The sequence below is a fragment of the Rissa tridactyla genome, chromosome 6, assembly GCF_028500815.1.
Source record: "Rissa tridactyla isolate bRisTri1 chromosome 6, bRisTri1.patW.cur.20221130, whole genome shotgun sequence".
Taxonomy (NCBI): domain Eukaryota; kingdom Metazoa; phylum Chordata; class Aves; order Charadriiformes; family Laridae; genus Rissa; species Rissa tridactyla.
This window is the reverse complement of record NC_071471.1, coordinates 49,512,159-49,532,812: the sequence shown is the minus strand read 5'-3', so window position 1 is coordinate 49,532,812 and position 20,654 is coordinate 49,512,159. Positions and strand designations below refer to the sequence as shown.

Here is a 20,654-nt window from a genome sequence, read left to right as displayed (position 1 = left end):
CCTAACTGAAGGATGCCATTTACTGTAACACGGAGCGGAACTCTGAGATAAGCAATGAATTGATGGATGTTTTTCCAGTTGTCAAAGGTAGACTAGAAGGTTGGTAGCTTTTACTACCCAGTGTTGTGGTTACACAAATGCAAGACTTCCTTACAGGTGCTGGTTCTTGAAAGTGCTGGTTTAGCTACGCTATTCTTACTGTAATTTCAGAAATTCAAAATGGTTGTGGCCTAAGTTTACCCTAGTGATTATCAGAGTTACCAACAGAGAAATATATGCTCATTTCTTTGCTTGCTGCCAGTGTTCAGATGGGTTCCCCCTCTTTTTTTTTTTTTTTTTTTTCCAGACTGGATCATTCTTTGTACCAAAACTTGAAATTGTGACTACTGAATGACTCCAGTTCCTGCAAAGTTAGCACCTATTCATCAATTTGTAAGCCGAAGGGGTCAGGGAAACAAAAGATTCTCAGCATCCCACCCCTCCGTCATTCTGAATGTGGGTTTTTCAGCCTACCAAGTACTGACCACGTGTCTGGTTCGACGCCTGAGGGGTGCTGTGGCGCACCTATCGCTTTACAGAGATAGCGAGTTTATGCTGGTGTGTAAGGAGAAGTTGTAGTCAGCTTTGTATCATCACTGTTGTGTCTTTGAAATGTCATAATCTAAACATTAATTGTCCTCCACTTAAAAATAAAAAAAAATGAAGGGAGTGAACCTGCCATGCTCCTAAATGCCCTTTCTAAACTTTAAATAGCTGCACAGGGATCAAGTTCAGCAAACATGTTACAAATAGTCATCATTTAATTATTTATCAGATGTCCCCTGCTTAGGAGCATCATGAATAGTTTACAATAGCAAACACTGCACAAGAGAAGCTGTATTTGCAGTAGAGTTCCCTTTATTTCACAACATTAAAGCACACAACCATTAAATACACTTGACACTTCTATTGTGCTATCTAAAAAGCTACGCTCCAATGTACACATGGCACAGATCTGGTGGCATCCACTTGGAACAAGTGGAACATCTAAATCAAAGCAAAGGCTTCACATAAAAAATAGATCTTACTCTCTGCAACTGTATTCTTAAAAAAAAAAAATGAGGATGGTGAGATTGAATGGAAAGAAAGTGGATTACTGAAGCAACAATCACCTCCCAGATTTAATGCAGAACGTTATTTTTATCAGCTCATCTGCAGATGGCACAAATGAAAGCTGATTAAGGCAAATGCTTCTTAAGAAAGGCGATTTCTTGTAAACAACAAGGACTTTTTTTTTTTTTTTTTCTTCATCAGAAGCTCTTTCTCAGGAGTGACACTTGCTGTGTCCCAGGCCCCTGCGGGACCCCTGCCCCTCTCGCTGCTGCTCTCGATTTCTGGAGGGATGACGTTGATGCTTTGTGGAATGCCAGCTTGCAGCTGGCGGTGAGAAGAGCTGCGTTTTCTCTGCAGGTGGCTGCAGCAGCAAAATGTGCCACCGCAAGACTTTTCCAATGGGCTCTCTGGCCTTCGTCCTGTGCTTGGCCTCTGGGCTTTGGTACCTGACTGGCAGTGTAGTGTTTGCGACGTTTTGTGGATCACCTCTATCAAACAAACTATTCACCAGCACGACGACTCAGTAAAAAAAGAGTGAAGGTGTATTAGAAAAAAAGTACCTTATTAAGAAAAACTAAGCTATGCTTTCATTTTAAGAGCTGCTGTGCACAAATGCTTTGATTCCAAACTAATCAGTGTCTATTAATTAATTAATTGGCACCTAATTAATAGCAACATAAGTCACTAAGCAGTCAAGTATTTTTTTTAAGGGGAATTTCCTCTTGGAAGTAGAGCATCTTCTCATGTCCTGACTTGGAATTTTCCTGCTTTTGTAATATATTTAACACCTTTAAAAGGCTTGTATTTTTCTCCGTACATGTCTAGGCGATTCACTTTCAGTCCTGAGAAAGACAAAACCAAGTATAAAGTTAAAAGCAGAATGCTAGGAATCATGCCAGTCTGCTTAAAAGTCCTGTTTTCTTGAAGCATATTAAGATTGGTGAGGAAGATAATTTTCCTTCCTTTCACAAGTTCATCCAGTTTGAAACAGCAGAACGGACCATTCTCGTCACTTACTCGTAGCTGCCCTGGGAGGGCAACAACTTTTTTCTGTTCTGCTCAGCGTGCCAACATCCTCCTCCCAAGGGATGCACGACTGAACGAGAGAGTCCATCTTCCACAGCTCCTGTACACTGCACTCATTTCCAATAATGATGGAATGGACGTAGATGAAGCAAACAAGTTCTAGAATTCTTTTCACTCTAAAGTCATAATTTCAAGGACCAGCAAGCCCCCTGCTGTTAACTGCGGAATGGCAGTAGCTATTAATTATCTAACAGTTTCAGGTCATCCCCTGCTTTCTCCCAGGTCTACTACCTTTAGCATCCAGCCATTGGATCCACTAGATTTAAACTAGTGCATTGCAAGTTTTTAAAGGAAACTGCAGGATTCTGTTCTTATACAAGGAGTAACCATTACTTATTCAGCAAAGCAGTCTAGGAAGCAAAAGGACCATAGCCTGGTACCCACCTAGAAAGATACTACGTGTCCTACCACAGATTCTCCTCTACTGTCTTCACTCATCCTCTTTTTATCCCGAGGGGAGTCTGTGCTCTGTGAGGGTCCTAATCCTGCAAAGCTTCCTCACAGAAGCATTTTACACATGGACAACTTGCATAATTTGTGCGCAGACTGAGGCCTTGTTTGCTTTAAATTTACTTTCGCACTTACCCTCTAGACTTCATTCTGATTTTACTTGCAGATTGTTCTGAAGATGAAAAACTAACCAGCTCCAGAAGGAAAGAATATGAAGGGCATTCTTTAAAATTAATGGGATTTTTGACCACCAGAAAGGGCTTCAGTGGTACAAGGCGAAAGCAGCATGCTAAAGCATCATCCATCACTCTTCACTAAAAGGATAAATTTGCATATTTGATGCACAGGTCAACAAAGAAAAATCCATTCTTCTGTAAACTTCTCACAATCTTTCCTGAGCAAAACAATTGGGAATTCATAGCCAGGGCATCTTCCGGTAACGGTAACTGTCAGGTTTGGGTAAACGAGACTTTAGCTTTTTGGACAAAGCTGACTTCAGATCAGCATCTCCAATTAAAAGATTAACAGTTTTCCGCTTCATTTCCTACTGCTACTCAGTCTGTGGGTATCAATTTCACGTAACACCAACCCACTTACCTGAAATTGCAAGCTGTTGTATCTTAAACTGGATGTTTAAACTTGGATTCTCCTCTGGCTTGGGGGCTCCAGACTGCAGGTTCACAATGCCCTTCAGGTTTGGTAGTTTTTGAGGAGTAATTTTGCCAACGTCCCATGTTAACACCTTGTCAGGAAAGAGAATAGTAGCAGTAGCTTTCTAGGAAACAACCTCTGAGGTCAAGTTCACGTCAAGCTTTTAGTTTGCGGGCTGGGTACAGAAAGTAGCCTGGTAGCCCTGAGAATGACCCCACTGGCTGGGAGATGGCACGGTTAGGGCGCCCGCAGGTATGGTGTCTTTTCTTTCCCAGCATTTCCTTTGCCCTGTCAGCGTTCCTTACTTGGTCTGTGCACTTAATACACCTTGTTCCCTTAGTAATGGTGATTGTTCCTGTTGTCTAATTAGGTCAGCTAGATCCACGAAGCACGGAAGGTAACCAGCACAAAGGTCGCAGAAACTTAAATGTGAGAATGAGGAGGGCAGGAGCAAGGCACTTGGCAAGAGGAGATGTTTACGCTAGAGTAACTTTTCTAAGGGTCACTGGTTTCCCATTGATTCTTACACTTTAAAGAAGGTACGTGGAACCAAGCTGACCCTTTGGTCACTAACAAGAGGCGTGGGTTTTTTTTTTTTGTTCTTATCATAAATTTAAAATTGTTGATAAAAGCAGAAAAACCTCAGTTCTCCCTACTTCTACAAGCTTCTGCAGTTACAACCCACCTAGTTATCCCAACTCTTGGTAAAAACACAGTATAATTTATTTCTGTAGAGAGGAAAGGAGACTTCAAGTGTTTTTGTTTTTAAAAGATCATGGTCGGTTCTTCTTGAAACAAAATGTTACTTGGAGAGCTCTCACTTACAATTCAAATCAGTTGCTGACTGAGATATTCCAAGGGCAGCAGAAAGCTCAGAGCAGGGTGTTAGAGCCAGCAGAATGGTTTGGCTCAGCGGCATTTCAGTGAAATGGTTCCTGGGTACTAAAAAGCTTCAATAACTTTAGATCTCAAACCCCAACTCAGAAGCAAGAAAGCAGGACTCCCACGATACAGTTTTTCAGACCCTTTGTTTTCCTTCCTGCGTGGCTTCAGGCAGATCTTTTGGAAGAGGTTTTTTTTCCCCTCATCTCTTGCTCCCTGTTTTTCTGGCTACCTATTTTCAGGTCTACTGCCTTTTCTCCAGGTAAGTATGTTTTAAAGAACATAAGCCTGCAAAATATACCATAGCTGAAACCACTAGCAAAATACTGCTGCACCTACTAAAGAAAAATATTAGGGGGTGAAGAAGCAGGGGAAAAGAGAGGCAGGAAAGGGAGAGGGAAAGGAAGGGAAAGGAGACTGATAAAACCAGAAATCACAACTGATGTGTATCTAAGTTTGAAAAAGTAAGTTTTAAAGAGAAGATTTCAATTCATAAACATACGCTGAAGGGAAAACTTTCTGCTAAGTGTGGAGCGCTGCTCCAGTGCTCTGCAATATGTATGGCTTGTTCTAATGTCATCTTAGATATTTAAATAAATAAAACCTCAAAACTTACTTTAGTAACTGGGTCAAACGTATAGCTGCCTTGTGTAGCAGTGAGGTTCATATTAAGTACAGCCTTTGGCATGTGAACTGTCATGACAACTCCTTCGACTGTTTTCCCCATATTCTGTTTTGGTCCAATTGTAACATCAAATCTTCCCGAAGAACTATTTTCCTTAAAGCTGATCATGTGTTTCACGTATACAGGAATTGCCACCAAGCTGCAAAGAGAAGACAGTAGCTGAACACATCCTGGCTACTTCTCTGCTCGAGAAAATAAGGCTCTTTCTCATAAATAGTTCTTGTGTTTCTGGCAGGTATTCAAGTTAGAACCAGTTTGTTTCAAAAGGGGAAAGCGATACTCAGCTCTTCAACATCATCACCGAAGTGATTTTATTACAAGAGAAACACAGGAAAAAAAGATTTTCTTCCAAATCACTTGTCCTAATCTCTTTCCCTTCGTCTGTTTATTTTTTTTAAAGTAATCTCACTGAGCAAATTCTCAGAACAGCCACCAGTCAAATCAGACTTAGTTTGCAAATACCTACAGTTTAGACTTTTTTTGCTTTATTCTCTGTGTGAAGATCAGAGTCCTCTATGTCTACAGAGACTTAGCCACAAAGCAGCTAGCAGCAACAATGACAACCAGGAATGAATAGCCCAGTATCACTGTCATGTGTGGTTTATCCCACTGAAAAATGATTGCTGAGTACCAGCAGCTCACTGAAAAACTGTTTTCTTGTTTGCAACACATTAGACAAAACTTGAGAACGTGCACTTCAGCAACAATGCAGACTCCCCCCACAACAAGGAGGAACTGGTAGTTACTCAGACGGAAAGTGGTAGATGGTATATCTGAAGAACTAGTGTGTCTAAATGGAAACGTACTTCTGAGAACTGACACGGTAGGAGATCAATCTGAAATTCCCATCGGGAGGAATAAACGAAAGGACTCTCTCAGACTCCCAGCGTTTGAACCGAATACATGGATGGAAGCTCACGTCATCCAGCAGCCGTGGGTTCTGTAAGTAGTGGCAAAGTGGTAAGTGAAATCTCATCAAGTCTCAGCAGTTTGAACTAGCTACTGAACTCCACACAATTCCTATTTCTTAGACTCTAAGTATCGTTCCTAGCCATTATCTGAGGCACGTTACTGAGCTAGATGGATTCCTGGTCTGACCTGGTACAGCAGTTCCTCTGAGTGTATTTTTATGTACAGACAAAAGCCATTCCAACTAGTGAGCAATGCAGCAACTTCTACAATATAATTGCAAAACTTGTTATTTTTTGTATGTATAACACATGAAGTAGTGATTGCACTCTTAAAATTGTTTAACTCTGATCATTTAAAAAAAATAAATCTAGAGCAATTAAAATTCCCAAATATATGCTAAATTTACCATGAAAGAAAGAGAAAGATCTGGCATTCCTGAGAGCTTAATACACGAATCAATAACACCTTGAATTTCTGCAAAGACTGTGGAACCTGCAGGGGGAAAAAAAAAAAAAGACACTTAACATTATTATCAAGGGCCTAACAAACGTTGCGAAGTGCAGCTACAGGGCACAGATGACATTTGCACAACACTCAAGAACACGCCAAGCACAGATAGGAAAGGTCGGTCATTCCAGTTACCTGTGGCTTGGGCAGCTTGCTAAAATACATGAACCAGAGCAAACAGCGTGTCCCAAATCGGCTAATTATACTTGTGCCAGCTGTTACACCGAACTTGTACTGGATGTGCTTGAACTGGTTCCCAGCAAACAACATTTTCAGAACATGCAAGCTCTGAATCTTCCTTTTTTTCATCCCTGTCCCCTGCCTCCAGAAAACCAGCAAGTTGTGTAGTGGTGCGGGGAAGCTGAAGCACGTCAAAATACAGTAAGTTTTTGCTATAAAGCTCCAGATAACCTTGGCTTTCACAGGCTCGTTTAATGGTGGGATTACATATCTATCTTCATGTTAAATAAACATATAGCAAAAAACCCCAAAACACCCGAAGCAAGAATACCAAACATTTTACCCAGGAAAGGCTCATTTCCTTAAATGCCCTATAAGGACAGAAAGGCACGAGCAGGACTCTGGACCAATTAGCTCTACAAGCAAAGGTTATTTTAGAAGATATGTAAAAACTATTGTTGATCTTGTCAAGGGGAGGGAGAAACTGTGGATTAATACTTTGCCTGAAAAGAAGGGATCCTGTTTCAGATGAAAGAAGTCTCACATCCCTATGGAACAAGAGAACATCCCTATTGTAGGGGAGCAACCTTATCTGCTGCTTAGTCCTAGCGAAGGTTAGGAAAGAAAGATTCTTGCATTGCTAGTCCCTGAGGGATCAGAGCAGAAACGAGCAGCTATAACTACTGCAGTGGATCCTCAGTAGGAAATTTAAACACTCACTGGACACTGACTGGGCTTGAGATACATACAGACATATAAACATGGTCTTGATTATAACTCCTCAGACTAAGCACTCATACTACTCTTGAGAATCCTATTGAGCTAGGAAAGCAACACAGCCATCAGGGTGTTCTGACTGTGACTGCCGCCTTCTTTTAGTTTCAAGACAGCAAGACTAAGAGTTACATAATAGGTATTTGTGACTATCCAGTTCAATGGTGGCCAAAGCATTTGTTGAATTGCTGTACGGAACCAAAACAACATTGACTACTGCCACAACAGCAGCATTAAATGAAGAAATCAGAGATTTGGTCCCTGCCCCATACCACCACAAAATGCAGTCTTCAGCTTTAGTAACTGACAGCTACAATAATGAAGAAAACAGCAGGCTCCTGTCCACAGCGTAACAGTTTTCTTTTTGGGTCATTTTGTTCTACTTCTTGGCATTGGCAATATTTACACAAAAGTTATCAGATTCCTCCTCAAAGTTAAATCTCAGACTAAAAATTTTTGTATTTGAAGATACTACGTTTCATTTACAGAAAAGAAAGGGGTAGTATTATGCTTCATATCTGGCTCCAGTTTATATATAAGGAAAACAATACTGTCCAGCTATTTTGCACCAAGTTTTGTCTTGCTATGAGACGAAAGCTAATGAAAGCTTTTGTCTTCCTCCTTTGAGGGCCTACAAGAACTAAGTAAATTGTTGGCAGGAACAATGGAAGATAATTTTCTCATCACATTTAAAACTTCAACTATTTTTTTTCCATTTATATCTCTTAAGAGATAATCAACATACAAATAAAACACAGCTAGGTACAGAGTATTTCTTGTGGATGTTCTTGAAGCAGCCTCGAGCATATTGCTATTTTAAGACAAACTGAAGGAATACATTTGGGTGTGCCATTTTAAATTGTACATTTCTATTTAAGATATAGATTCATGTATATAAAACACAAAAAAGCATTTGGACTGTATTCTCTCTAAACATCAGCAGCTAAACGTAAACACATTCAACAAACAAAAATGAGTTTGCAAGGCATCTTACCTGATTTGTCTATAATCGCATCAATTTCTTCAATGACATCAAAATAAGCTTCATTGTTTGTATATTTTACCCCTGCTCTTCGCCAAGGAATGTTGGACAACTGTCCAGTGGGAAGTGTGTCACCCACATTACTACTGCCTTAAAAATGAAAAGGAACTCAAAATCAGTAATTAATTACAAGAGGAATTGTTCAAATTTAAGAATCAAAGTAAGGTTTGCTCCCAGGAACTGCAGACTAGAAGCTGGACTGCGAAAATTTCATTCATTAGGTGATGTGAATGCACTTTAAGGATGTGTCCAGACTTACTGTTTTCAGACTATACTTTGCGCAGCAAAATACAAGGCTCAAGTCAGCAGGAGGTCTGAGTCAGAGTAGATGTGGGGCTAGATCCTGCACAGGATTTCAACACTACAATTCAAGACAATTAAGGCCCTTGTGAGGGCCTTAAGCACGCTTCCGCCTTCTCCTAAGACTTTTAGCTGGCTGACTTGAAGGCTGATTTATTCATGAGTTGTTATGAAGAAATACCTGGGAGAAGCCTTAGGGAGGGCTCCCACTCTCTTTGCTTGGGAGGTGTTGTTAGGCTGAGGCTCTCACCCTTGGCGCCCATCTGAGCTACCTTGCAGCAACATGCCAGCCACATCTATGCCTGACCATGTGCCACATCGATCCAGAGCCCGCCCCACAGACTTGACTTTCTGGCTTGACCTGTCTCATTATGATGGACTTTCCTGGCAATCACTGAGCTGTAGATGACCCTGTTATCATCTGATCCCAATCCTGACCCTGACCTGTTGGCTCAGCTTCTGGGGTCCTTAACAGTGATGTCACTGCCCCTGCTTGCCTTGCTGTCACCCTTGGCTACTGGTCCTTACTGGTGTGAGAAAAGGGCTTCCTGAGCTACCTAGTTATAAAGTAAACTGATGACTCTTTAAAAAGGAAGAAAAATAAATAAATCTTATCATTTCTGGGGCTTAGGACTTGGAATCCCAGTACAGCAGAAACAACTCCCTCTGCTAGAAGTAGGTCGCAGGATAGGGCCACAGCTCATGCCTGCTTGTGCCCTTGAGCACAACAAATGTGGCAGTGTGTCCTGCAGTGTGAGACAGCTTCACTGAGAGGCTGGTGGCCAGCAGTTATCATTTCTGTACAACCTTCTGAGTAGGCCCTCTCCTAGAAGGCAGAAAACAGAAATCTTCATTCTTTTGAGGTAGTAAAATAATTCGCACAGAAAAACCCCTCTGTAATGTCCACCTCAGTGTTATAACACATGGGGGAGGGAGCTGCCACCATTTCCTCACTCCTACTGCATCTCTGAAAGGGAGCGGTTGCTGCGTCCGTCCCTCGTGTCCCTCAGCAGCCTTGCAGGGTGCAGCAGCGCTAGACGGGCTGGGCTGCCAGGCCAGGTAGGCGGGGAGAGCTCTCAGGTCCCCGTTTCCCTCCTGCTCAGTGCTGAGCTGTTGACAGCGACAAGATGCAGGCAGCCCTGGGCAGGCGCTTTAGGCTCCTAGGGAATTCTAATAAGGCTTTAGATAAAGCAAGAGGATTTGATGGTGCAACCCTTGGCTTCAGGAGTCTTAGTTCCCCTTACAGTGGTGCATCTAGTCCATTGATGTCATAGATATTTTTCTTAAGTATAACTACTACCATCGAAAACCATATTTAAGAAAAACAGAACAACCAAAACCTAACAGAAATTAAAACTGATGAGATTTATACTCAAAGATTAAATTACATATGCTATCCCAAAGACCAGCCCCTCTGAGCACTACCTGTGCGGCCCTGCAGCCTGCCTACTACCCTTCTCTAACACGATGTACAGGGGAACATCTCACATATCTCTGAGACACCACGTGACACCTCATGGCCTACCTCCCTTGCACCCACCTGCCACACAAGCAGATTCCACCAGCTAAGCTGACAGACATTTGGCTCTGTCAGTGCAAGGCATACCCATTCACAACAGCCTGATGGATGTGGGTGGTTGGTGGTGGGGGCGGAGAGGAGGCTGAGGACAGGCTATTTGCTTCCTTTCATGCTACCCATTCCCAGTCGGCAAAGATTTATTAGATATCTGTTATATATCCTTCTATAATGATTTCTTACAATATGCATAACCTTCTCCAACGCCCCCGAGTTATTCAAGGCTTGGGGCTAGCTCTGTACCAATCCCAGAGCACCTGTTTCCAGTATGTGCTGTCTGTGCTGGGAACTGCTATTCCTGAGGGACTTCGGCAGCTGTGGCTGGACCAGAGAGTGACACTGGGGATATCAAAGGGGCTAGGCAAAAACTGCAAACAAGGAGGAAGTTGCTTTTACTCAACTCTTGTGAGAAGTGGCAGGACAGTGGCCTCGCCTTACAGGTTCACACCAATATGATATTATCTTTTAGCTATAAAGCATGATGGGACTTTGTTTTTAAGCAGCCAGTCACTGCTGAAAATTATTTATTTTCATACCTGTGATAGAGTTGACAACGGAGCGCAAAATTGTGGGAGGCTTAATCAGCTCCTTCAATATGTTAGATTCTGTTGCCAAAGGAAAGCCGTTGTCTAACATTTCTTCTAGAAGTTCATACACAATAACTACATTGTCCTTAATTGCAGTCTCAGAACATTCACCGAAGTAATCCTAAACAAATCAGAGATTACAAAGGAGAGGATTTTTATTCCTGTTAAAATGCTTTGCAAAAGTTTGTTTGTGTTTTTCGCTTACAGAAACCCTCCAATACATCAAGGAATTTTAGTGCCTAAACTGACTAGCTACTTCTATAATCTTATTGCATCATATGTTAAGGTTACATCTAATCAGAAATAAAGACAACATAAACAGTGAAATTATTGTAATCGGGTTTACTAGTAGATATATCCCAAAGGTTCTCCCACTTGTGAACATTAACACATTTTCAGTTAGAGGACTCTTGTAAAATAAGGAGATTATCTTTTGGCAATGCCCAGTCTTCACAGAGGCTCCTTTATTTACAGTATCTGTGACATAGGTTGAAAACCGACTCATGCTTCGCATCTCTCTGCTCTCCCTACAGACCTTCATGACTGCATGTTCCTTCTTGTTCATCTATGTAACATGAACAGTACAAAGGCTTACAGAAAAAAGACAGCATTTACAAAATGGCACCTGGGTTTTAGTGCATATGCACTGGTATCTATAAATCAAATGAATATACAAAATATACCTTCTTTTCCTTTGTAGTCTATAAACCAGTATTTGACATAAAAATTGCAAAGGGGAAAGTTATTGACAGAGGATTTAGTACCTTTCCTTAAAAGAAGTTTATTCAAAAATTCCCTTGGAATTATTTCAATTTTTAAATTATTTAATGGTGACACACCTGGAAAGTATCTGCTACTCGGTGTAGAAATTCAATTACAAAGAGTGGTGGCACTTCTGTCTGTATGACAGACACGAAGAAAATTTTATCCCGATAGATGCTGATGAGGTAGTGATGTGGCGTTGAGATGACAGGAGGCACATTCTCAACATCGACTGCTTTCTCCTGAGCTTCAAAGAAATAATCACACACAGACTGGCTCACAACGCTCTTCCAGTGCTTCTCCAAGAATATATCACCAGAACAGTTTATGAGAAACAGGCTGTGGATCATTTTCTGTTGGAAATACATTCAAAGAAGTTAAAATAAACAAAAGGATATGAGGATTGACATTATTTCTTCTCCCAGATTCTCCTTCTTACAATGGTTATTCTTTATTAACACGCACTGTGAATTTAAGAAAAAGATCTGCTTTGCTGCTTTTCTTTAAATTGCATTTTCTTTATTTAGAGGAATGGTCCCCCACAAAGTATTTCATAGTGGATTAAGTCGCTAACATATATCACAATGTAAGCAAGAAGCTAGTAGCCTTGACTTCCACTTTCATCCCTATTTGGTATTTATTTCTTAAATAAAAGCTGACTCTCATGAGTTGGCACTCACTTAAACATGTTTGGCAACATGTAAGGGTAACTTAAAGTTTCCTATGGCAGAGGAGTTTGCATGACATTTACACACATAACTAAGAATTGCGCTATCTTAAAGATACAGCTCTTTAGCTTGTCAGCTTTCAGCTATTGAACTAGAAAAGTGTTTATTTGCTGGCTGATTAGTCTTTTACTTATGATCTATGCCAAGCTGCACTTGGATAAAGGGCTGGAATTCATTAAAAGTACACAAAACCAGGAGTTTAAATCTGGTTTAATGAATAAAATTGCCTCAAATGTGCTTGACACGCATGAAATATGTTTACATAAAATGTTTTACACTTAAAAACTAACTCACTTATGAAAAAAGAGAGTATGAACTGCAGATAAGGAATGTAGCTTTTTTCTTATATCTTTAAAGATTTACAAATAACATGTCTCAGCCACTAATCCTTCATTTTATTCATGGGACAAGAAGCTTATCTGCCTTTTTTTAAAAATAGTTCTCAGTCTATTTCTCAACTGAGATAATAAGTGAACTAAGTTGTTGATTCAAATGAACAAACTATTTTCTCCACATCTACAAAAGAGACTAATGCTATCAGACTTCAGTTTATCCCTTCAGCCTTTACAAGACAGATATAATGCTTTGGCTGACCTGCAGCATAACCATCCTCTAACAAAAATAAGGTCCAAGTTGAAACTCAGGCTTAGAAAACAAAACAAACAAACTGTAACTTAAGCACTGGCTCCTCGCGGTGAAGTTAATCTTGTACTTATATCCTGCATAAATTCATTCTATAGTTGAAGCAGCTGCCACTGGCTATTCATCCCTTTTGCCCTCCAGGTATTGATTTGAGCAGGTCTGTGGCTCTGTAATTACCTATATCAGGAAACTGGTCCAGCCATAAATTGACCCAGAAAAAGGAGTTTCTGGTCAGATCAGCTTCCTGATCCAAGCTATCACTGCCATAGAGTTCTACAGCTGGTGCAGAGGAGGTGGTAGAAATGGGCAGATGACAGCAATGGAGATATCCTGAATAAAAGTTTATTTAGCCTGTGGAGGAATTCAAACATGACTGGAAAGAGCTCAAACAGTTACTGGGCATCCGCACCTTGAAACAGGAAGACCACCATCAACTCTGTATGTCCAAGAGAAGCCAAACACATCTACCAAAAACCTATCATAGTTTTCATTAATCTTAGCATGTTTGGCCAAGATCATGCCAAAAAATGGCAATAAAATTTTCTCCTTTGCTAATGTTGACTCTGGCATACAAATGTGAAGATGGCACAGAAGCATCTAGATGTAAATGGTCCGGTCCCACAGAGATATTAAGGAGTCTAAACACTGTATGATTAAGCCTCATTCCAAAATGCTGGAATAAGCACTTCATCCAGAGTGAGCTCTTGTTGCTGTGTCTGAATCTAAACTGCCCAGAGCACTAGGCTGACATCCCAACACACTCGTAACACTGAAAAATGGTCTGGCCCTGCAGGTCTCAACAAAACAAAAGTATGTCTTCCAAAGCTCACCAGAGAAGGTGAAAAAGGACTACTAAAAAAGGTCTTTAGCATGCTATTTACATGTAACATTATATGCATGTAACATTTACAGCAGATGTGGGAAGGGAGCCAAGATCCAGCTTTTCAAATTCTAAATTCCAGCTGCTCCTTCACATGCATGACGGCAATGTGCTCATCTTAACTGGTGCCTTGCCAGGTCTTAGGCACCTCCCGCTAAGAGCACACTCTCTTTGGTGGTAGACACAAAAAGACCAATAGTCAAAATGTGGACAGAAAAATCCAACTAAGCTAATACGATATATAAGAGGAAGTTCTTTTGGAAATTGTGATTGCCAAATTTGCTTAAGAGTGGGAAAAGAAACAAAGCTACAAAGTGTTATTGCATGTTTCTACTCTATCTGTCACGGACCAAATTAATCTCTAATTTAGTTTGTTAAAAAAACTGACAATTTTAATACTGTAAGAACAGCATTTTCATCAAGAAGCCTTGACACAATTGCTTTAATCCAGTTTAACTAAACATGTTCTGAATTTAGCCAACGCTGAACATTAAAACCCTCCAAAATCTCCTGGATAGTCACACAACGGTGGCAAGTATAATCAACCACTGAATGTCAGTATTGTTCCACACCACGGCAGCCCAAACATATGAAGGTGATCAGCTATAAAGCTTAGAATAGTTCTCTGTACATTTTAATATGGATACAATAGCATATCTGTTAACAAATATAAAACCCAATTCCCAGTAAATGCACACAAAGCTGCATAGGAGAGTTTCAGTACAAGCAGCACTGGTAAGACTCTCTTTCCAGAGGACTTCATCTACAGCCCACTGTGGAGAACCAGCAGGCAGCTTTGGACTGTACTCTGACAAAGTATATCAGATATGTGCGACACGGTGTTTTTAAGCCCTAGCAGTTGTCCCGCTGTTAATGTTCATACCGCTTCTATTGATCAGATTGCATTTGTCACGATACACTTTTAACAAGCACAGCCGTGCAGCAGGCCAACATAACCACTACCTAAACACAGCAACTTTGTTCTACTGTGCCAGCAGCAAGCTCCTGGCGCACACAATGGTTGTGTTAGCACAGCCTCTTCTTTTGCCGTAAGTTCCGCTTAGGACATTAGACCACAACTTGATATGGAATTGAGGAAGGGCAAGGCTAGCCAGAAAGGGGGGTAGCGTTGGACCACTGCCCCTGTGACTCATCTGCCCCACGCTGCCCAGGTACCAGCTGTGTTCATCTGAGCGTTTGTGTGGCCTTGTGATGAATTGGAGCAGCAAACTGATCCAGGGGACCACGCTTGGCAGGTTATAGCTTTACAGTATCTGTGGCAACTGAGCAGTAAAATCCCACCTAGCTGCCTACCCTATCTTCTGGGTAAGAAGATGGGGATTACAGGATTTCCCATGATACATAATTATTTTGCTTTTAGCATAAGAGTTTCTTTCAAAACCCCACACATACTCCTGTCCTCCTTCACAAGTTTTAGCAGTAAACTAATTTGCTGGTAATTTGAAGTGCTCTGGAAAATCGAAGCTCTTTTCTTGCAGCTTAAACAGAGAGCAGGCAGACATGCAGGGACAAGCCCTGCCCTATCAGTCAATGGGCAGCTCAGTTTGGAGGCTTCCCTTTGCCAGTGTTGACTATAGTAAAGAAGCTCTTATAGCAGCAGGGACATCAGTCTATTATACAAGAGACTAAGTCATTTGCTTTATCCCACACACTGTCAAATGACTGGCACCAGCCAATTAAAGATGGATTTCATGTCGGATATCTTACAACTGGTGCTACCACAAAAATACCTTACGCAAGCTATTATTTAACAAAAATTACTTACAGTTCTCCCAAAATGGAACATTTCCCAGCTACTCTATTTTTTGAGTGCTAGATTTCAATTCAGACACACAGACATCCCTAAATTCATTTCTCAGTACCCTACCTTCTTCTGTTTCAGAAGAACACCAGATTTGCAAAAAGAAAAAGAATAAAAAGTGCTGAACATAAGAAATCAATCTAGTAACAGTAAGATTCCTCACACCAATAGGTCAAGTTAATACTTGTGGCCAAACAGCAAAGCATGTTAAGAGCTGCAACACTTCAAGGGTAAAAGGTCTTGAATCAAAGTTTGTAAGTTTAAAAAAACAGTAGCAAAAGCACAGCCACAAAAATTTAAGAATCATGAGAGTACCTGTGCAGCAGCGTACACATACATCGCTTTGAGATGGCAGCATCTATGTAAAATACTGAAGGTGTGCTTCTATGATTATTTCAAAAGGACACGCCTCCCATCTCTCTGCTTTTAGGCCTACCTATGAAGCAGAGAGATGACGTACATGGATTATTATTTGCATCTTTAGTCCAGAGCAAGCCATTCTAGCTCATTTTTAGTAGGCTGACAGCCTTCCATACTACTGCCTGACTGAAAGGCATCTTACAGGCACTGCAGCAGCAAGCAGCCCAGCAGAGGTTTTGCAGCTTCTTCTCACAGAGTCCCCATCCTTTGCATGACATACGAAACTCCACACGATTCTTTGCAGTCATTTCCATCCTACCAGAATCTGAAGTCTGTACAGAAGAACTAAATATTTTAACTAAGGCGCCTTCTATATGCTGTTTCCAAGTCTGTATCTTTTCTTTTGACTAAATCTGGATTTTGCAATGCTACTGTTTTTTCAATCTTTTGGCAGAGAAACATCTGGACAGAAGTCACAGCAGGCTCACAAGACAAAAGTGGAGCTCCTTGGCAAGAGGGAGAGGCTGTGAGCATGGGAAAAAGACTGATTGCACGTGCCTGTCCTTAGCTACAATTAAGTACTCTAAAATGTAATTAATGCCAAAATACTGTTACCAGCTGCTTTTCCATAACACTGAGCTGAGTTACAGTCAAATCTCTGAAAACCAGGAAGTGAGGAATTCATCACTGACCTCTGCAATGCCCTTTAGAGCTAGTAATAATTACTGAAACAGCTCAAAATGGGACCGTCACTGGGAAAATATTCTACAGCTTCCATGTTCCCTGCATTTGGCGTAGCTGCTCTGAAGGGTGGAAGGATTAGTGGGGATGGACTGGCTGAGCCTCTGTTATGTATTTGTGGAAATGAACTTCTAGTGAGAAGTGAATGGAAAGTAATCAAATGCTTAAAGTAATCTGGAGAAACAAATAAGCTAAGATAGGCAGTTCTATTTCTATTTTAAAGCCAGTATTTTTGTCGCAACCAGCTTGTGGGCAGTTTAGCTTTTTCCTATAAATTCAAGATGTGTCACAAACACGTGAAAGACAACCTTTGCTCCTCACCTCCCCAAGCCCATTCTTCGGCCCTTAAAACAATAAACTGAATGAAGTCCAGTTATATAAATGAATGACATTTTCAAGACGGCCAACATGGCACCTCTGAACATACGTATAACTGCCTGGACCAACCCTGACACAACATTGGAAGCTGTGATTCAAACTGATACATCTCGAAGCCACAGATCTTACTAAAATATTAATGTTCTGTAATTTCACAGTTTTTGTAAGGCTCCCATCATATCACAGTGTATCTTACTGCTACTGCTCAAGTGTCATGAATCTTTTAATTTATAAAATGTTCACAGCTTAGGTATCTGCCCATTAAAGTAAAAACATTTTTGCAACCCTTCTTAAGAACTGCCTGGTGTCCATCTCTGTTAGTCAAGCAAAAATCCCAGAATCAAACCAACTCTAACTTAACACCATGACATCTGTACGCTTACTCAAATGCATATTTTATCAGCAAGATCATCCCTATTAAAGACTAAACACTCCGCTTCCCAGATGCTCAGTATACATTTATTTATCTTTACTCTCATTTAAAGCACTGTTAGTAACTTTCCGGAATTGTTTTTAAAAGGAAGTAGTCTTCTGAGAATACTCTGAAGTTGTCTTAAACACTGGTTTGGTATCCATAACAAAATTTCCAACTTCCTCCATGCTTTTACCAATAACAACCACAGCCTGCATAAGAATTTGTGTGGCATTTCATCTACTGACTGATGAGCTTTCCAATAATACATTTGCATGGTGCCTCTGTTCAATTTAGTTTGAGTATAAATCTTCTAATTGCTGGCAAGATAGTTCCATCTCTTGCCAACAGAACAATATTAGATCCTGAATAATCAAACAATATTAGATCCGGAATAACTGCAGTTCCCTTTGGGACCGGCAAGAACAAAAAGCTTCACTGTAAAAGTTGAAAAGGCAAGAGTTTCTTAGAAAAAAAACCACACCAAACCAATTAAAAATTAATTGCTAAAACTACATTTTTACATGAAAATGGAACATTTCTAACAGAAATTCACTCTCTGAAAGCAATACTGAATAGATAGGGAGGACCAAATGGACACAGGTAAGGTGAATATCTTGTCAGGCATTTACCGGATTTTCAGGAGCAGACTGACAATTAGGCTCATATTCCAGCCAAACCACTGAGCACTCTGAACAGCCAAGGCAGCAGGATTCAGTCATAGAATAGAAAAGCCTTGTCTCAGTAGTTCTTTGGGAAGATGTCTATCGTGCTCTCCCAATTCACTGTTCCAGTAAGTCTGATGGGCCAGAGCAACAGTGCTACCAGCTCTTTTTTACAGGCTCTATTTTAAGAGGCACTTGAGGTTCAAGAAAGGACAAGCTCAGTGCCAAAGAGCCACGCACTACTGAAATACTAGAACAGAGCCAACAAGTATCACTGGAACCCTGCTGTAAATGACAGCTCTTACTAATGTGTGTGCTCTCTGCCACAACTAGTCCAAAATGCAGATGGTAGAAAGAGGGCTTATAACCATTTTTACCTCTTTTCTCTTCCATGAGAAGAGAGCACAGTGGCACTCTTTAATTCTCACATCCTACAGAGTAAAATCAGGCTCCAGAATAAGGAATCTTAAAAGAATCTTTCAAGAAGTTCCCATTAAAAAGCAGCCTCTCAGGCGCTATGTTGAATAAGCATAAATAAGGTATCACTTGTTTTCCATGTATTAACTAAGTTTTGAAACCTAAATAGGAAATAAGTAGGGTGAAAATACAAGGGAAATAAGAGGAAGGAACTCAACATTCTGAAAAGGTTTTATTTGGTTTCTTCCCATTAATACAGCTGTGAAGTACAGCTTGTCACCTGCTGTTCAGACCTCTCTACCTCAAGAACTTCGATTCCTCTTTCATGAATCCTCATGGCAAGGTTTCTATTTAAGATTCTTAACGCAGAACTGCTTGTAAGGAGAGCTTTGTTTGAAGAGTAACTGGGACTTAGCTGGTGCAATTTTGCACAACAGGAAGTTTCATTTCTGGACAAAGACAGCAAAATTAAGCACTAGAGGGCATGGAACGGTCTTAATGTTTAATTTGCCATCTGCAAGGTATGTGCATTTTCAGGTATGTGCACACAGACGGGAAAGAATCTGCTTGTCCCATTTTTTATTTTTTTTTCAAAACCAGGTTTTCTTGTGTTTTTGAGTTAGCACCCAACATACCATAGATTAAATCCTAGACATTTACAGTGAAATACTACTGAGATTTTTTTTAAATAAGTGAGAAGCTATGTACTGTTCAAACGTGCCAGGAACTGCCAGCTGAATCATTCTCATGCCTGGCATAGTCAGTTCTTTTGTAAAACATTGCTTCCATCATTTTATCTCTTGCACAAGCAATTTAATTTACTTGCAAATAGCTTTTCCTCTCCTATACTGCAGTCTGCCTTCTATGAACATGAATTTTCATTATTCAAGTATGATTTTTTTGCCTAGTTGTTTATACAATAGCTACACTTAACAGTGAAGCTATTCCTCCAGTTTGATCACTAATGGGTACAAATCATTCATCATACTGAAAAGACACTAAGCGCACTGCTACTTCGAAGATTAACACTGAAACAAAAGAAAAGAAGGGACAACCTCCACTCAATTACCCTCTTGGGAAGCGAACAGAGCAGAAGCGATGTGCAACGCACAGTGGTGGATGATAACGGATTAATTTCCAGTGCGTATTATGCGAATCTATGCTCACAGGGTCCCTGGCTAATTAAGCATGACCAGAACCACCATGTTTGCAGCAATGCTGCCGAAGAAAGACTGAGGCGGGCCGGGCGCGACCCCTCCCTGCAGCCCCCACCCACGGCTTGCCTGCAGGTTTGCCACAGAGCCCTGAACTATATAGTTCCTGCACCACCCCTCCTGCGGGCCCATCTCCCGTAACAGCTAAATTAATTACCTCCCTGCGAATAATCCCGCCTTCTCATCACTCCTTATCGTGTCAAGAGTGACCCAAGATAGACCCCCTCCCTCCGCGGGGCTGGGGCTGAGGGGCGGAGGGCGCCGGGTAGGCCGGGGCCCCACAGGCCCACAGCCGGGCCTTGGCTCCAGCACACGCCCTGCTGTCCTGCAGGCGCACCAAAGCCCAGAAAAACGGGGTGGTTTTTTTATTCAAACACGGGAATAATTTAGTATTTAAATGGGCACCGACCAACAGAAATGGACGCAGGTAAAGTGGGAAGTCTGGGATGGTCGGGGCAGCTTCCCGCTGCCGCCCGGGATGGGATGTCCCCCCACTCCGACTCCGGACACCCTGAGCTGCTGGCGGCTGCCTACGAGGCCGCCGGACACCGGCGCCTGCCGGTGAGATCCCGCGGCTGCCTCCCAGGCCCGCCCCGCCACTTCCCCCGGTCACGGAAACCAATGCCCCCCGGTGAAGCCTCCCTCAGCGGCCCAGGCACCCCTACCCGGCCCCACATACCTCCCCCGGCCCGCTGCGGCCCGCTCGCCCCGGCCCGGCTCGGCCCGTCCCGCTCCCGGGGCAGCGGCCAAGATGGCGGCGAGGCCCGGCAGCGCGCGGGGCCGCCCCCCGGCGGAGGCGCGGGCGGCCGGGGCGCTGCCTGCGCTGAGCGGCGAATAACGGGCGCCCCACCACCGCCCCAGCCCTGCCGGCCCCGCCGCCGCGCCCGGCCTCCCACCGCCCCTCGGCGC

The 20,654-nt window shown here is 41.9% G+C and overlaps 1 protein-coding gene across 3 annotated transcripts; it reads right to left on the bottom strand.

The window, feature by feature from the left end:
• Nucleotides 1–875: 875 nt before the first annotated feature.
• AP3M1 (adaptor related protein complex 3 subunit mu 1) lies at nucleotides 876–20,564 on the bottom strand. 3 transcript variants are annotated; one of them, XM_054206905.1, is made up of 9 exons: nucleotides 20,425–20,564; nucleotides 11,564–11,839; nucleotides 10,674–10,845; nucleotides 8,214–8,351; nucleotides 6,165–6,250; nucleotides 5,653–5,786; nucleotides 4,778–4,985; nucleotides 3,226–3,370; nucleotides 876–1,934 (listed from the first exon to the last, which is right to left on the bottom strand). In XM_054206905.1, exons 2-9 carry the CDS (start codon nucleotides 11,834–11,836, stop codon nucleotides 1,834–1,836), a joined length of 1,257 nt encoding a protein of 418 aa, XP_054062880.1. In that variant the 5' UTR covers nucleotides 11,837–11,839; nucleotides 20,425–20,564; the 3' UTR covers nucleotides 876–1,833. The 3 variants fall into 3 exon arrangements, 2 of the variants coding, with proteins under 2 accessions (XP_054062880.1, XP_054062879.1); XM_054206904.1 differs by lacking the exon at nucleotides 20,425–20,564 and adding an exon at nucleotides 15,874–15,994; XR_008467132.1 differs by lacking the exon at nucleotides 20,425–20,564 and adding an exon at nucleotides 2,764–2,942 and having other exon boundaries at nucleotides 1,861–1,934.
• Between the last annotated feature and the right edge of the window lie 90 nt (nucleotides 20,565–20,654).

What these genes read in the sequence shown, in the direction of transcription:
- AP3M1 (XM_054206904.1), bottom strand. Translation starts at nt 15,897, where the DNA reads ATGTATGTGTACGCTGCTGCACAG. An exon ending in CGTTGTCAACTCTATCACAG is followed by an intron (nt 8,352 to 10,673) that starts GTATGAAAATAA and finishes TTCATTTTTAAG; the next exon opens with GCAGTAGTAATGTGGGTGAC. An exon ending in ATCTTTCTCTTTCTTTCATG is followed by an intron (nt 5,787 to 6,164) that starts GTAAATTTAGCA and finishes CACTACTTACAG; the next exon opens with AACCCACGGCTGCTGGATGA.